Source organism: Coturnix japonica, chromosome 11, assembly GCF_054131305.1.
Source record: "Coturnix japonica strain WE chromosome 11, WE-NBRP24, whole genome shotgun sequence".
Taxonomy (NCBI): Eukaryota; Metazoa; Chordata; class Aves; order Galliformes; family Phasianidae; genus Coturnix; species Coturnix japonica.
Genome location: NC_140673.1, coordinates 12,424,603 through 12,443,364, shown reverse-complemented (window position 1 = coordinate 12,443,364; position 18,762 = coordinate 12,424,603). Strand labels below are relative to the sequence as shown.

Here is an 18,762-nt window from a genome sequence, read left to right as displayed (position 1 = left end):
GGCTGTAGATTGCAAGAAAAAGATGAAGACAGCAGGTATGCTCTTTTGGAAGGCCTGAAAATACTGTCTAGAGAGGGGAAAAAAAAAAAAAAAAGAAAAAAAAAACAAAGAAAGCAATCCAGATTTGTAGCACCACGAATCCCTGACCCAAAAAGTACACACAGCCTCTTTTGGTAGGTTACAGATAGCTCTGGCTATATCTGTATCTGTAATACCTAAGCATTACCATTCATACAACGAGACCAACCAAGTGTACCTTAGACCACAGGCTCAGAGAACTTTGCACTTTAACAGCTCCACATGGATGTGGGTATATGGCTCCTGTGCCTGGTTCTAAATTTCTGCTGATGACAGCAGCAGAATTTGGGCGTGTATCCATTCATCTTCCATTCCTCTCTCTAGAATGTGATAAGGCCAAGCCAACAATTCAAGCTACAGTCAAGCTTCTTCCTTAAATGCCTTCCTTTCCTGTTTGCCACATTTCCTTTTTAAAAAGAACAACTCCTGTGGGAATAAAAAGCTCAAGAAACAAATTAATGGAATAATTTTTTCATTTCATGATTAGATGTTTAGGTTACTCATCCTCCATTGTATTCCCCATCCTTTTTTTCATGCTCACAGCTATTTCAAACACAGATTTAAGATCTGGGTATAAACAGTGCTTTGCTTCTATATTTGTGGTAAGATCTTATTTCTTTGTATACAAAGACAACAAATGTTTTCCATTTTCAAATAGATGACAGTATAACGTGCTTCACTCAGAAGAAAGTTTCCATTAGTCTGGAAATAGCTGATGTTGGCAAAGTAAGCTGAGCAAAGAGAGAGCTGGAAAATATAGCGCTATTATATGGAAGAACAAAGTGGGAAAATTAACAAATATTTTTCAACAAGCTTGAGTTTGTCCACCAGAGTTTCATTGTGATGGCCTTAAGTATTTACCTGCTACATGAATTGGAATTCCAAGTATTTGCAACTAGCTGTAGGTTGTAAATGACGTCAGTCCTGCTAGAACTACATGATGCTGAAGTCACAGTATTGGGAATTATCAGATAAAGTTCAGACCCTTATACAACTGTAACTGTTCAGACTCTAAAACTACCCAAGGAATTTATTTGGTCCTGTTTTAGTAATAGCCAAAAAACGAAAGCAGAATCTCCCTGGATGCAAAGAGTATGATGTTCCCAGCTGACTGCAGAACAGCCTGGCTGATGTGTATCTTAACTACCATTTGAGCACACGCTTCTGTTAGAAATTAACAATTGCTTTTTTCCAAAAAACTGCTTGGCATATAATTTCCCTGCAGAGTAATTTAATGCAGCAAAGCACATTAATGCAGCTTGTCTTGCACTTGAGCAGGAACAGATATATTCCTTAACACACTTAATTCTTAGCTATCATTTCCCAAAAACACATTGTGTTTCAAGACATTAAGCTTGACCTTGAATGTGTCCAGACATAACTTGAAAGTATGTGTTTTGAGCTACAATTCATTGAGCTACAGTTCATTTCTTGGTGCTCTTTGCCACCTCAGCCCCTGCACAGCTGAGACCACCATGTCCTAGGATTGCTGAGTAGAGTCCAAAAAGAGTCACCAAATTCTATGAGTCTTTTTATACTGGGACTGAGAAATAAGGAAGTTTTCTAATTACTCTGTATATACCAACGTGTACTTCTACATAGTAAAACAAAACCTTAATCATACCTACAAACTTATGTGCACTTTAGGGATGCTTATACTAACTAATAAGATACAACTGCTATTTTGGAATGTGTACTTCAATCTATGCACAGTTCATCCTCTAAGTGAGATTTTTGGTTGATGTTCAAGAATTTTTCTTTCAAAACAAGTATGTTCTCTCCAAGAAGTTTACAGAGCAAACAGAAATGACCTTCTTTGAGGTGAAAATTAAAGTGCAGTAGAAACTTCTTCTCCATATACAAGGAGTTCTTCAAGGTGGAGGATAGATACAGGTTGCTTATTATTCCTAGCATCCATCAAGGTAACGAACAATGATACTCAATCTTCCTTACAAAGTCATTGCTGAGGAGGATAAAGTTGGTGTGTGTGTGGTATTAGAAAGATACAAGAAAAGTTATTTTAGAGACCTATCCTCAGGAGACTATGAATGAGCTAAAACCTAACTTACCCATGACACTGAAAACCACTTCTAGTTTTCCAGTCAGTTTTGACCATTAAATGAGTAATGTTCTTTTTGCTGGCTCCCTTGGTGCAGATGAAATGCTAAGCTGTTTAGCCTTCCCCTCCTGCAGCCCAAGCCTGCAGTATCCCAGGGGATGTTAAAAAATGAGAAATTAAATTGCACAGCCAGGCCTTTCTTTAATGACTTTGATATCTCAAAATAATTAAAGCTACTTTTTCCCCTCAAGGGGAAACTTTGTGCTGTAACTCAGGGGATTAAAGTCCTCTGAAATCTCATGGTGGGCTACAGCGTCCATTGCTCCTCACAAATAGCAGGTCTGATTCTGTACATTATTTACAGCACATGTAATCATGAAGAGGGGGAGCTAGGCTATATCTGAACAGGTGATTAGACCCAGAGGATCAGGCTCTGTATAATGAGGATCAGCTTCCATATAATGAAGCCCTAGCCACCGTGAGTTGTTACTTCTATGTACAATTACAATGCAATTTCATTGCATTGCAGTCTTGAAGGATCGGGATCAGTAACTGCAATGCGTATTAACACTCACGCAGTTCTGAGAGCCATGCTTTACCAGCACTTAGGGACACCTCCTTAGAAACATTAGTTTCATCTAGTCCAAAAACACACAAGAACTGCTAGTACGCTCAGGAAGAAGTATTATCATGTCAGGACTGAGGGAGAACCCTGTCTTAAAATCCCAGCATAAACAGTATCTTTCTGCTTTCACTAAGATTCATGCAGCCTGATGATCATGTCATTATGCTGTTTCTGTACTTAACCTACTGTGTCATCCATTCTTTACCAGCCAGAACACAACCCATCCCTCTGCATAGGCAATACATACCCTGCTAGGATCTGACAAGACATGTCGAATCTACTCATCCACTTCAGACAGCTGACACATACAAGACCAAGCAGGTTTATCCTTGGAGCAAGGCCAATTTCTTCCCTTTTTCAAAAATTCACCCTTTACTCTAGCTGAAAAATACTAGAAGTGCTATGGGTCCCCCTTCCTCTGCTCTTACTTCTACAAACAATGGTTGGTGGAAGTTTACTCTGTTATTATTCTCACTGATGCCACAGCAACTCCTGCTCCATGTTCATCCTGTAACTCAATTTATGCGTCAGAATGAGGTATCAGCTGAGCAAGCCCTGCCTCATTCCTAGCGTGGGAACCAAACTGCTGCTCAAAGAACTTTCATGTAGTTATTATGTACCTGCTCTTGGTCAGACAAAAGACCAACCTACACGAAGGCTGCTTCTTCAGAAACTTACTTTCTCACACATCAGTCAACTTCCTAGAGTTCACCACAAATTGATTTTCACAATCTCTTTCCTGTTTTATATGCTCTTTAGGTTACCTTTGTAATAAGACTTTTTTTCCAAAATTTCAAGTCTGATCTATTTCAGTGTTTCCAGACTTAAGACACGTCCATAATTTAATGACTGTTGTGAAAAGGTATTAAATATAAAATGAAATCAGAGTAATCAATAGGAAGTAGTGGGCTTCCTGTATATTTTTTCTGCTGTTTCCCACTCCCACACACACCTCCCCCTCTGGTCTGTGATACCCTTTTCTGGAGTTACTTACCCTTCCATCTCACTCACTGTTAGTACTACAGCCCAGTCAAGTCTCCCAACACCAGATGTTTTTCTGTCAATCCCTATGACTATTCATGAGAAACTTCAATTTACTGTCATGTAGTGTGTGTTTGAGACCATGAACTTCCACCCCCCATCTATTCCCTTGCATTTTGTAACCCTCTAAGGCATTGTTCTGCGCCCTTTCTCAATAGGGAAAGCAGTTTCAGGAAAAAAATACTAAATGCTATAAAATTACTGTCTAAAATAAACAGACATTGGAGCTTAAAAAACAAACAAACAAACAACAAAAAAACAACTCTTTTAAAAAGAGTTATGCAGTTATAGTTAAAGGGAAAAGAGTAAAAGGCTAAGTTCCAAGTAGCTCCAGATGATCTTTGATCACACTAAGCACTGAATCATATAATGTTATTTAAGGTAGATTAAATACCTGTTTTCTAACAGCACACTTTGCCCAGCACAGATAAAGTCTCTAACATTACTGGAAAACGTAGCACATGCACAACATCACCAATTCAGAGATAAATCTTTATGAAGGCCTCCTTATTCTCTAATTGTTAAGATCACTGCAGATACTACTACCTGTCCAAGGGTTCACAAAATATCCAGTACTGCACAGGCTGCATATTCTATCAGTGGTCAGTACTTGTATGAAGAAGGGGGTAGTTGCAGAGGTGTTTCTGAGAAAAAAATCATAATATACAGTTTGCTGATATACACTGGCGACTAGAGAGGTGTTATTACCTCTTCTATTCAACATTATGCTGCTTGTACTATATATACACCATACAATAATTAACACTGACTAATTCCTTCTGTCTTGAAAAATGGTAAATATTTGATTTGAAGCTCAGAAATAGTAAATCCACATTTTTCTTTTCAAAAGTCAATTAACAGCCCCTCTAAAATCCAGACAACTTACAGCGGTTCCCTGCATGAATACATTATTGTTGCACAGGGAAAGAGACTTTCCATGTTGCTGACAGAGGCAGAATTTCTAGAGCTCTTCTCTGTTCAGAGCTCCCTGCTTCATCTTCAGAAAACAGGAGCTGACTGAGTACTCATGAAAATCTGCCTGTGTCCTGAACCTGATGCACCCATGCAACACTTCTGTAAGGAGCAGTTGCGCCTGCTACAGCCAACAGCCTTGTCACAAAGATTAAACTGAGACAACGACACTGCTGCAACTTAGCCAAGACGGAACTTCTGCCAAGTGAGAAGTGCTATCACTTCCAGACAATTCTTCTTCATGCCATTGGGCTGATCCCTAAGGAAAACCTGAGTGCTGCAGGAGGCTCAGGATTTAGCAGAAGCGCTGCTTACTGGGTTACATCTTCTGCTCTGTCTCAGAACAGCCAGGGCCTCTTGCAGAAGCTATGACAGAAATCCTGAGGCAGCCCCCATTTCATCCTCCAGTCTCTCAGGGTGAAAAATGCCACTCCTCATCACCAAACTAAGCATTGTCATCTACTAGTGCATAATGAGACTGATTACTGATTTAGAAGGGCATAAAGATGAGATCTGAACTGTAGCACTCTATGAAGACAGTCTACTATACACAGTCTAGGCATGCAAAGAATGAAGAAGTCAGCCAAGCCATACTGAAACATTTTTTTGAGAGGTACTAAATCACGACAGGACCTTCACTTGGCAAATTGACAGGGGCAGGTTGCATTTAGCAAATGCAGCTACTCCCAGAAAAAGAATGGTGATATCATAGAAAGATTAGCATAGGAGACTGTTCAAGGGCAAATCACATTTGCTAATGACGACTATAGTCTATTAGCCTGCTGCTGGGTCTAAGCCATCCAAAATAATTAATGAAAATATAAGTTATAAAGACCAGAAATGCACAGAAGCCTATTGCAGTGGAAATAAAAGAGACACACTCTGAAACATAAGCAGTTCATACTTCATGGTAAGCAGTAAAGACTTCCAGGGCTTTCAAGCAGCTGTTCTAGTTCTTTTCTGGACTAGCCTTTATTTTGGTAACAAAACTTTAACAATATGTCACTACAGCCATTGTCAATTGCAATCCCTATTTTGTATGAGTATGAGTATCTGGAAGGTAAAAGTGCAATTTAAAGGGATTTCTTCAACATCTGTTTTACCAAATGGGTAACTATCATTTTAGATAGATTCTGAATAATTCAGATTTCACTCAAATATTCCCAATTGACTTCTAAAAAACACCACCTGCCTGTGACAACAAGCAAATTCTCATGTGCTGTAATTTGAAAAATTCTTATGACAATAGCAGTTCTACAGAGTTTTTTTGAAACTCTTGTTTAATGGCCAAAACAGTATTGAACAGCACAAGCAAGTTTGGCTGACACCGTATTAGCCCATTTTTGTACCATCTAATTCAACATTTTCCAGACCATGCTAAGAAATTTTCCGGTTTCTACCACAGACTTCGTAATTTTTACTTTACACATTCCACTTTTTTATTTCATTACAGTCTGCAGCAGCAGACTGTGCACAGATCTTCTTACATTAACTGCTCAGCATTCCTAATAAAAATCTCTTCTCATGCGCATAAATTTCACCTATCAACATTCACTCACCATATTCCATTAATATTTTGCTAAAGTAGGAAGACCTTTTATGTCAAATTTCCATTTCTTATAAAGTGTTTCTGAAGAACCCCTTGAACTCCTTTTACAGTACATGGTTTCTAACTATTAAATCTTTCTATCATTCAGTAAGAGTTTAGCATCCTCTTGGAAACACTGCCAGCAGAACTGGCATTTCAGCTACAAGCTTGCATGATTCGGCATCAATATTTTTCAGGACAATGCCTTAGTCTTATGAATTTTATCCTTCCTAAACGTATGACCCTCCATGTGAGACTATTGAAATGACTCTTGTTTATGAGAACACAGCCTGCTAGCGTTCCAAATCATGCCATAACAGTGAACTCTTTTCTTCGCTTTTTACCAGTCTCTGTGTTCTTGGATTGCCTTCATGTAAGCATGGCTTTTACATATTAGCTCTATTTGCTTTTCCAGAAGAAATGTCAAATAAGCATGAGTAATTATTTTCCCTTTATTGGTACTCACTATATTACCTTCCTTTAACAGAAGGTTAGACCTTGTATCAGCCTACCCAACACTTTTCCTGCAAAAGGCTTCAGGCTGTCAAGTAAAAAATTCTCTGGATTATATTATTTCTCTCTTCTAATATCATCATACATCTCACTGAAGAATCTTAAACTATACTATATGCAGCAGTTTAAATCAATAACTTTGTGAACGGCTGCATTTTTCTTATTGTCCTAAAGAAAGGCAAAGAAAAAAATTATTCCTCTCCATTCAAGAGTAAACGATATCTGCAAGGGAAAGAAACCACAGCTGGGGCTTCAAAATTCTGTGAAAGAGGCTATTACTGTCTTCAAACACCACAAGAGTTCGATAATACAATCTGTTAGAAGTCACTAGAAATACTGTTAAGATTTAACATGATGAAGGTGATGTACGAACTGCATCTTTCCTGTGCAGCATCACTCACTTTTCATTTACTGTACCACACTAATTCTGATCCATCAAAGTGCTGGGAAAGTACCACTCAACTCTTCTTCAGAATGATGTCAAATTATTCTTCTACATCAGAATTGCAAAAGACTATTCTGCAACAGTGAAGATAGGACAGTAGCACTTTTAAAATTCTTATTGAATGAACAAAGAAGAATTTGTAATGATGACATTATTTTCCCATCCATTATATTAATCCTAAAGCAGGAATTGTTAATAACCTCCAATTTAGGAATCTTGATAAACAACTGAATCAGATGTTGGTAGATAGTTTCTCTCATTCGGTTTCTGTTTTTAAAAATGCCCCATGGACCTGAAAAACTGCGGAGTACAAAAGTTCACTACTTATAGTTTGTTTTAGTTCACATCGTCTTCCTACTGTGAAATGGCACATAAAATCTCAACCACTGAATACTGTCCTGTTGTATTAGCTCTAGGGTTTACTGGGTCTGAATTATAATATTTGCAAGCTAGTACTGTCATTTTTATTATACTTTACATACATGTTGATTCTAAAAACAAAAAAGCTTCAGTTTGTTAGAAGAGCACATATGCGGAATTTGTCATTTCTGAATAGCACTGCAGGCCGTGGCAAAATTACATTTGCCTCACGCAGGGATTCTCAGAGAAAGAAGTAATACAAAACACTTCTATTTACAAATTTTCATAGTATGTGAAAGAATAGAGATCTTCAGCTATTCCTACGTAATGTTTTACTGTTAATATGAGACTATCAAACCAGAATTTGAAAGGGGGGAAAAAAAAAAGCCTGATTAGACAACTCTGTTTTGTAAATAAACAGATTTGAGGCAGATGCCATTAGAGACTTTCTGTAAACTTTTAACACAATGAGATTAACCCAGGCAGACTATCAATTTAATCTGTAGGTAAATGAGAATTCATGGTAGATCTGCAACTATTTAGTTATCACCGCACATTTACACAGAAAGACGTAGCTCTTTATTCATGAGTTGTAAATCTTTTCATTACTCTGGAGAATCCACTTATTCAGAATGACTAAATGGCAAAATAAATAATCAAATGACATACAAACAAAATTAAAATAATTCTTACCCACTTTCATGCCTAAAACTGAGCATACGTAGGTACTAGAAGAAACTGTAAGTTAGAGTGGGTGATCATCATCTCGCTAGCTAAGAATATTCCTGTAAACCAGATCACAGTTTGTTGGCTAATCAATCAGTCAAGTTTATTAGAGCATTAATTAGAATTAATTAATAAAATAATATAAATATATAAATAATTAAATAATAAATTAATCAATTAGAATTAAATTAGAGAATTTAAAGTAATATTCCAGAAGAGAAAAAAGAGTTCAGTCAAGATATTGTGCTGACTCAGTTTTCTCTTTCAATAGCACTGTGTGACAAGAATGAAATCCTCACTGCTTCATTCTTGTTCGTGATATTTTAAAGTCTGTCCTATGTATTTATTCTTGTATTATTCATGTTGCTTTCAAAACTGTCATTTAATTTTACTCCAACACCACAAGCAATAGCCAGCCATTATCCAAAGACAACCTAGGGGACAGATATGCAAAGAATACTTTCAGAATGCCCCATGAGTGCTTAAAGCTGCTCTGAGGGTTTCATGACTATTTAAGCAAGGGACTCCTGAAGCAGGGGATTCAAACTGCAGTCTGACAGCAGCCCCTAAGGACTGGTGGTGCACACTGAGTTCCACCACCCTGAAAAACAGCGTCCTCCCTTCCTCACAAAACACTGACAGAGGTAGACAGACTTGCTGAGGATTTATAGGATTAATAAAGGACAGGCAAAACATAAGGCATTAGGATAATGTCTAAGCAGGGAGGAGAAAGCGGCTCACACAAGGTTTTTTGGAGAATAGGCACTGTCAGTTTGGTGAAAGTACCATGTCACAGCCCAGGAGCTCATGTTGGTTTTGCTAAAGCTGCAATAATAATAAGATAATTAAGGCAAGAGGATGCAGTCCAAGAAATTAGAGTTCGGAAGAAGAGTTGTTTACAGTCCTCTAGCAGGAGCCACTGAGCAGACACATTCCACTACAAGCATCATCAATTACAATTGCTATTTTGCAGATGGTAGCACACCACAGGCAGTGTTAGCTCAGCCATCACCTGCCCAATTAGTACAAAGATGTAGCACTCGCACAGCTCTGAAAATCCCTTGTACACATCTTCATGTGTTTTTCAGGAGAGGTCCCCCAGTCAGTATCTCAAAAGCTGCCAAAGTCAGCTGAACATAGTTAAATACTGGCTCATAGTGCACAAATTGCTATTTTGCTCTATACTGCACTTCTTCAGAATTCACACGTAATTTAAATGTTATGTTTTATATTTTTAACCTGGTTTCAGAAAGTCAGTGATTTACCAGATCTGCTAGCAAGGGAAATTAGCTCCTGAAATTCTCTGAGATCAAGTGAGTATAAAGCCATTTACTGCCTCTGTCAAGAAGAGATATTACTCCTCAAGATCCCTCTTAACTGCAAAAGCTGTTTAACTTGTGTTGGTGGCAGGATACTCTTAAAAAAAAAAAAAGTAAATTCATTTTTATTTTATTCCAACAACTTTTAACACAAATAATATTCAGAATAGGAATTTAAAATAATAGCTTCAAAATTATATTGAGATATTTACAGAATTATGAAATGAATGAGGGGCTGAGAGATGATGGATGCATGCCTTCATATGAATATTAGACATGAAGTTCTTTAGATATGACCAGACGAAGTGGAACAACAGAAGAACTTTTATATTCCCTGAAATATTTTTTCATACAACCTGCAGCTAGATTATTTTTTGTGTTATTCATAGATCACAATTAAATGTTAACCTCTGATCTGCCAAAAGCATTTGAAAAGCCTTTTCAGCCTTCAAAAAAGAAAAAAAAAAAAAAAAAAAAAAGGAATTGAAACATTCCTGCATTGTGTTAAAGATAATTTGCATATAACAGTGAAGCTTATCTAACAGCTTCCCATCATTTCCTTTTCTTCCCACTCCTCCCACCTCTTTCCACCCCCCCACTTTACGTTTTGAAGGAGCCAAATATTTCCACCCTATAACGGTCTTCCTTTGCCATATTTTGTCACTCATCAGATTTCTCTCGGCTATGATGTGACTCACCAGCGCAGTAATAGCCACTTTCTTTGCTTGGTTAGGTTCCCGCCAGCTTAGGGAGCTGATAGCTAAGCTACAGGAATGAATATCCAGGGGAGAGAGGCTGTGAGAGAGAGAAGCAAGATGCTTTCTCTCAGCACCAGCCAGTCATTATATCTGTTCAGACTTCTCATGTAATTTTACCCTCAGGAGCTACAAAGCAAGTAGTATAATATTACTCAGGCTACTCACTTCAGATTCAGGTGAAAAGAAGAAACATGCTATTATCTTTCCAGTAAGAAAATATAGCTATGAAAAAGGACTACAATCCTGGCAATCAAAATACACCTTACAAGAATAAAAAAGAAAATCCCATTACACTATGTATTTTTTCTCTTGTTAATAATTATCACTCTGAGACAAGGGGTTAAACTGAAGGTGCTCTTATCTGAATGTTGAAAAATCTAACATGGTGACATACTGTCCCAGGCATGCAGATGACTATTCAGCTTCAGCTCCTGGCACTGCATCACTCGGTATTCCATTTGATAGGCTCCAGCCATTCAGTCAAAATCCCAGTGTTATTCAGACGACCTACCAGCACTACGAAGGAACAGGGAACAGCTGAAGTTGACAGTCTTAATGACTGATAAGTTCCAAGTTTTCTCAGCAACTGCTACCAATTAACAAACCTCAGCATGAAATAGGTCTGCTCTGCTGAAGAAAAAAGGCATACATTTGCAACAAGAGTTATCTCCCACAAATAATCTTATCAGTTTTGCTAACAACATATTTTTGCATAATCTTATCATTTCCACATTAATATTAGGAAGGGTTTGCACAAAACAAATCTCATGAAGATACTTTCTGCCCACCCACAGTGCAGGACAGAGAACAAGTGAAAGTACAGGAAGGATTGCTAGAGATTGAAGTCATCATGTTTTCACAGCAGTTTCAAGTTTCAGATAAACAGCTAAGCATACATGCTTATTATATATGTCAGTGTAAGAGGTCTCAATCCCTGGAATAAGCGGTGAGGCAGGCCTTGGGTCTGCAAGATGGCTGAGTTCATCCAACAACTTATTGCTGCCAGGTGTCACATCTCTGTCCTTCTCTCCCTGCCCACCTCCAGCCAGAATCCCATTCCCTCTTAGCCCTTAATGCTGCTGTCCCTCTTGATTCTCAGAGAGCCTATTCAACCTGCTGGCATAGTGGGCTTTCAATGATTTAGGTTTTTAGTTGTGGTGGTGTCTTGTTTTAATTACATTCCTGACAGATTAATGAATTCAATTAGATCACAGATGAGGAAGGAAAGTGGCTGGAAAACAAAGATGGAAGTGTGGGTGGAGAAAGAACCTCCTCCTGTTGAGGAGCCATCAAAGAAGATAATCCAGTCCTGCAGAACACCCAAGCTCCAGCATTCAGAGTAGACCTTGCTACAGGCAAAAGCTGGATAGGCAGATTCCCAGGGGAGCAGAGCTTTGCCCATGCCTCTGGAGATGGAAATAAACTGATGTAACATACACGGCTTCTATTCTGCAGCAAACAAGAGGCCAGTCATTAGGAGTGCTTGCTGAATAGCTTCCCTATCATCAGTTTTGTCCTAGCATCTTCTGGTTTCCCCCAGCTAAGGAATTCTTACTTCAGCTCTGTATCTATAGCAATTCACCTCAAAATGTTCAGAACTTCCACCAGCAGCATTTCCACTCAGAGCACAGTACTTATAAACACAAAGTGTTTCTGTACGTGGCCCTAATTTTACTCTGCTCTCCTATTAGTCCTAACACCATTTACAGTTGTTTGTGCTTTCCAAGATCACCAGCAAACAAGAATCAGAACAATGTCATGCAGTTTACATTACAACAAAGCAACAGTCCGAGTTTTGTTACTTTCCCTGGGATCTCATGAGGTATTTGATTTCCTGTAGCAAAACAACTTAACTGCACAACTAAAGCTAACTTTCACAGCCCTGCAAAGAATCCCCCACACAGTTGTCCGGGTAGGATTTAAAATTCTGCACTATTCTTAGACATGCATATCTGCAGCAGCTGGAAAATGCTAAGTTGCAGTCAATGCACTCCACAGTGTTTAAGGCTGCAATCCTGAGTATTTCAAACTGTGGTTTTATTTATTTTCATTAAATATATACATATGTATAATGACAAATACACTATCACTTATGTAAGCACTTGAACCATTCTATTAAGAATCTCATGTTTGTTGTCACTACAGTGATTACATTTAAACTAATCACTGAATTGTGATATTTAAATGAGAAATAACAGCTTGCTAAAGCTGCTTTTGAAAGCCTCCCACATTCTTAGTTTCATAAAACACTTCTAAAATAAATAAAAACCAAGAGCAACAAGTGTCCGTGAATGTGAAATAGGCTACCAAAACATGTTTAGTTTACTAAAAATCTATTGATAGACTGGCAAATCTCACTGTGTAATTTTAGAAAATGGAGCAAGATTAATTATATTTAGCACAATAGCATTTATAGATCGACTCCATTATGCACTTAATGTGCATTACACACCTGATGTGGAGGAGACAATAGAGCCCAAGCTGTCTTCCAAGTACTTCTCTCTAATATTGAAAGATAATCAACAAGAAGATTTATTGTAAGATATAATAAAAATAATCAATGTTTTGAAAACAATTGAAGGCAATGACCAACAGTGGTTTCTCTAGTTCAATTTTTAAAGACTTATATATTCATGGTTATGAATAGCAACAGGAAGGGAGTTGTACCAACAGAAACACAATAGTTCAAGGCTTTTCCTCCCAGAGGTTCAGGGTGTGTGTCTACTCAAACAAGTAAAAATGGTAGAATTTAGCTTCATAAAAATGTAAGAACTGGGATAGTAGGGTACTTTTTGCTTCAGTGAGATGAAGTAAGAAATACACTACAGTAGAAGACCTGTCTGGTAGGTTATAAAATTTTTCAAGTGTTGCTTTGCCAAGATTGGCCCTCAAGGCAAAAATCAAACTTCTGCCAGCAGTCAAGTGGGATTAGGTTATGAACTTCCACTAGAATCCCAGAAATGTACACAATTTACTTTTACATGATTTCTAATATTGTGTAATTAAATAGAAGGATGTATGTGCATGCTTTTTTCCCCTATTCATTTTCACCTCAATTGAACACACGCCTTCAATACACAAACCAATACAACCTGGATAATAACTTAAATATTTAAGAAAGCACCATTAATTCTCATTCACTCAGTAATGTCCAAGCAATCCTACATACTAAGCAGGCTGCTACATTAAAGGTGTAGAGACCTACAGAAACAGAGTCGTAGATATTTTAGCCAAGGAAGGAAAACAGTGAGAAAAGTCCACTGTAGAACATGCTATACATGATTAACGTGATAGTCACACATAGCCCTACCTGCAGTATTTACATCTATACATATTCCCATAAAGATACTGAGTATCCTTACTAATTGCTAATATACATGTATGCCTACACATATTTATATATGAAATACTACATTCAGGGAGTTTTCAACTTTCTTTTCATTTTCATTTTAAAGCTTCTTTTTTAAGAAAACAGATATTATTCTATGAAACATCTGTCAGTTTAGCTGAACATTTACGATTTTATGGATGTCTGACAAAATTATTTACAATGTAAATGGGTCAGTTTAAAGTAAAAGAGATGTAATGCAATGGGTGCATTACAACTCATATATATACAACTCAACTTCATATACTTCATTTATAGATGGGTAAGTTTTCTATCAATAAGAAGTACAGTCACACTTTCTAGCAAAAAAATCAGCACCACAAGGAACCCAGCTGAGTTCATCAGGACTAACACTGTTACTTATTGTGCAACATTAACATGCTGCTGACTGAACCAGCTGGAAGTGCTTTGCAGACTAATGGTGTAAACCACCTTCAGCTTTGAAGGCATTAAACCAGAATGTGAGTAAAACAAATGAACCTCACTCCACTTGGAAATTCTATGAAATAGCTTAAAGCCAGTAAGAAAACCTCTAACAAAAATTCCAGGTAAAATTACTTAAATATGTTAGCTGTGCATTTCTACCTACTTCATCAAGAATAAGCACAAGTTTTCAGATTTTCAGGTTTTTTAATTCTTGTTGGGATATTTTTTACCTTTAGAAAGCAAAATCTTGATTCTGAAAAAGTTGAGGTATCTCGAACACCAGGGCTCTGGGTTAATTTACAGAAGGCTATGGCATTCTCAGTGAGGGACCCTCCATAATATTTATCCTCTCTCCGTTCCTCTGCTGTCAGAAATTCAAGGCTACATGCACAGCAACAGTGCATTTGCTCACTGTAAGAATACAAAATTCACCTCATTGCTGTGTAAGAGAGACCCTTCTTCTATTCCTAAAAAAGAGAAAGGAACTATGAAAGCAGCTCTACAAAAGCAACTCATCAAGAAGTAAAACAGTTTAAGATGCACAAAAAGGTGAAATTAGCAACCAATCTTTCAAAACTAAATAAAGATAGTATATATATAAGTACAGGCTATCTTCCCAACAGGTAAGAATCTGCTCAGTGCTACTCACTTCAAACTCATTTCTTCACAAGTAGTTTCCAAAAGGTGTAAGAAAGCTTCTCCTTATCTTTAACAAGATGTTTGTCCTTAGAATGAACATTTTACTCCAATAATCTATAATTCATCACACAGGTGTTAACTTTGACTTATTTGTGTTTTTCCTCCAAAGAAAATCATAGTGTGACAATTATACTACTGAGGATGGTTTTGTTTGTAGGGTACAGACTCTATAGAGGGACAGCTGCAACAGTTCTGAAGAAAAGGGATTACTCTGTGCCAATATTCAGTTTTTGCTCTAGAAATGAACAATAAAATCTGCATTTCCCACTGAGATGGTGCTTCTGTAGTCCTACTTCTGGATTTTTAATATTCCATTCTCCTACATCTCAGCCCACTTTTCTGTTTCATTTCATAATTCAACCTCTTCACCACATGCTTTGCATTCACACTATTAATTCTATATTAGGCATCCAGTACAAAATGAAAGTAAACAAGGGAAGAAGTGAAGCCTCAAAAATACAACCTGTATCACACAGCCATACAGCAAACATCTGCATAACTCAGAAAATCAAGGAATAATACAGTTGCCAGTAAGGGAAACACAGGCTAATGAATCTTGTCTACTGAAAACACAGCTGTTAAAATTCACTCATCTGACAACATGACCCTGTGGATGCTCCCATTGGTGAAGCAGGCTTAAGGGGCAGACAGAGTGACAGCTGGTCCATTTCTTCTCTTGCACATAAATCCCATTTCAAATAGGATTAAGATAACTGGAAAACAACCTACTGAGTGAACAACAGAGCATACGTAGCAAGAGAATATATATGATTTAAAACATTTTAAGAGTGCTTTAGATAGCCATCTTCAGGTTTATTTAAACATCTGGGTTTTAATTTAGGGAATGACAGTAAACACTTTTCTGGTCTGTAAATACGTAAGGTGGTTTTTTAACATTTAAATTAGTTTTGGAGCATAAGATTAATAAAATACTTTAGATCACAGAAATTCAAAGCAATGTAGTCCTATTTATTTTAAATTTGAACCTGCAAAACTGGTCTCTTTCTTCAGGCACTGATAACTGAATCCCATTTATATCAGAACAGATAATAATATACTTCTCTATTTCTGATGTAATCATTTGCTGCTTTAACTATGCTTATGTGAATTGCAAAGTGTTTAAGCACTTCCATATTAAGATTGACTTTAAAGAACACAAAGAAGAAATGAAGCCTATACTCATTTAGGAAAGATTAAACAGAAAGCCTCTACTGGCTTCTGTACCAAGAGTATCTTTAATTCAGAAGAGTGGTTGAACTTATTCTCAAATTCATGAACTAAATACATTTAAATTTCCATGCAATCTAGTTCTTGATATACCTCAATACACTTGTCTTTGAACTTCTCATTTGCTTTTATGTGGTAACTTTTTTTTTTAATTTTGGGTGCTGACCAAGTGAAGCATATATTAATATTTACAAAAATAATAATCTTCATTGGAGAATTAAGCACGGGATCTTGCATGTTTGAACAAAACCTCAGGGAGGATCACAGCAGAAACAACACATTAACGCATCATTAGTCTCTGTGTGCAGAGGAGGAGTCTGTTAGGATATGCAGATTGGGGATGGCATAATAGAAAGTGGAGATAGAAAATAAATATCTGTTCCTGTTGGATTATGAGTATGTAACTTCAAGTGTTCGATCTTGTAGCATCTTAGAATTTGTTATGAACAAGACTGATTTGCCAAGACTGACATGTAAAGTAAAACATCTCACCCAGTCCTGCTGAGATCAGTCATCTCAGTCTATTAGTAGAAAGAAAAAAAAGCAAAACCTGCTGACTCTCATGCTGGTGTCCTTGCACCCTTGCAAAGACTGAAGTTACATGATACTAAGAGAGCCCAGATTCACATTATGACTTCATGCTGTTTGCATTTATCTTTATCTTGCTTTTGTGTTAGAGCTTTTTCCACAACTGGATTTCACTAAAGGCTGTTCCACTTGTTTTGCAAGTTTCCTAAGCTGATGTTGGAAGGCTGACTCCCACTCATGGAATTGGAAAGGTCAGAACGTACACCTTCCCTTAAGGAGCATAATGCAGTTTTCAGCAGAAGTGCACACACACACACACACACACAACTTCAAGTCAGCAGAATGGAAATTCAGTGTGAGAGTCATTTTGCAGTCACATAACACAGCACTGTCGTTTTAGACACTGAAATGATGATCCTGAAATCCTTACTTAGACAAAGCTTCCACTGAGTCTGAGATAATCTGAGCAATTACTGCTCAGCTAATACTAGCATTCAGCCATACAACCAACTGTTTAAAATTCATTTCATTTAGGTTAGTATCTCTAAAACATTATTCCAGCTTTGAATACAGCTTCTCTAAAAATCCACTTTGGGAATCAAGTTAAAGGTGCTGACTCTACAAACCCCACACTGGCTACACTGCTAGCATTACAATGGGTTAAAACATTGCAGGTGAAACAAGCTTCACAATAAATAAAAACACTTAAGTTCAAAATATCTGCTCACCACCAGAGGCATTCAGAAAGGAAAGAAAGAAATAGGAACATAATATTACTTCTTCCACAGCCCTGGCAGATTCTGTTTTGGGCATTTAACAGTTAAAGAAGCAATGGCACGCTAACAGAGCGCATTAAAACAAAGAGTTGGCAGCTTCTGAAGGAAAAGGGCTTGTGCTCCACTGTTCCAACTTGTCAGTCAACTCATGCCAGCACTCTCTACGTCTGCTTCTTCTACACACCCTCATTACATGTGTCTGTCTGGACTGATCTGCTCGTCTGTTCAGGGACTCTCCCGACAAGTCAAAAATTCTGCCTTCCCTCTGCTCTGGAATTGGATTAAATCACCTCAGCTGTTTCTTGCAGCCCCATCAAGAGCCTTTTGCTTATGGTCTCATTCTGTTTTTCTCCACTACTTCTCTGTTTTTGATTTCTAGAATGGAGGAAACTGAATTGCTGAAGGAAAGACTCCAGGCCATAACAGTAAGTACTTATAGTTCTAACTTGCTTTTAAAAATCAGCTTAGAAATAATGTATTAATGGGTTACTGTGCTTTTCCTGAAGAATGCTTCATCCCAGGAAGGAAAAAGACTTACATTTACTGGAAATTGTTTCATTTTGATCCTGGTTTATAAGCTATTGATCTAAGACAGTTAATTTGCCTGCACTGATCTTACTGCTGATTGCGTTACACTTTCAAATTGAATTTAAGGCAGTGAAAGTCTGTGTACAAGCTGCTACTGGCAGTCTAAAACACATATTATTATCATCACAATCAGATGTTTGCTTGAAGGACAGCAGGTCAAAAGGCAGATAGAGAATTCCAGAACAACTAAGAGTTCTACTCCTTCACAAAATTGAGAGGTGAAAGTTTTTCCTTTTTGCATTATGGAATTAAATAAAATTGCAGAACTGATGCTCTACCTTAAAATATCACTGTCTTAAAAATAAATAAATAAATAAAAAGAAGCTCAAATTAAGCAAATTCCTACCTGTCATTTTCCAAAGAGGGGAAAAATAATGGCTGAGTGAAATTAAAGCTGAAGACTTAAGTAAATCTTTTCTGTTTCTGAAAGGGAATCTACTTCAAAAGTCTGTGTTTTAACTTATTGAATTATTAAATATATATGTATATGTTAACTCTATGAAAATAAATGGCCAAATCAAATTTTCCTCTGCTTTCACCTCCACTTCAAGCTATTAGGTTGCCAAATTATTAAACAGGATTTGGCCCCTTGGGATAAGAGGAAAACTGCAGAAGAATTACCCACTGTCACAAGATCTCTTAAAAA

The 18,762-nt window shown here is 37.3% G+C and overlaps 2 protein-coding genes across 3 annotated transcripts in view; one reads left to right on the top strand and one right to left on the bottom strand.

Moving 5' to 3' along the window:
- Window positions 1-18,762, top strand: part of PALMD (palmdelphin) — a 44,859-nt gene that overhangs the window by 4,483 nt on the left and 21,614 nt on the right. The window contains exons 2-3 of one of the 2 annotated variants that reach the window (XM_015870090.3): window positions 14,254-14,333; window positions 17,908-17,953. In XM_015870090.3, the coding sequence (XP_015725576.2) occupies window positions 17,909-17,953 (45 nt within the window). In that variant the 5' untranslated portion in view covers window positions 14,254-14,333; window position 17,908. The remainder of the gene's footprint in view (window positions 1-14,253; window positions 14,334-17,907; window positions 17,954-18,762) is intronic. The other variant, XM_015870088.3, reaches the window with a different exon arrangement.
- The window catches only part of PLPPR5 (phospholipid phosphatase related 5), a 302,682-nt gene that overhangs the window by 270,994 nt on the left and 12,926 nt on the right, over window positions 1-18,762 (bottom strand). Inside the window, exon 2 of the mRNA XM_085511237.1 lies at window positions 257-11,000. The gene's annotated coding sequence lies outside the window, so the exon portion shown is untranslated. The remainder of the gene's footprint in view (window positions 1-256; window positions 11,001-18,762) is intronic.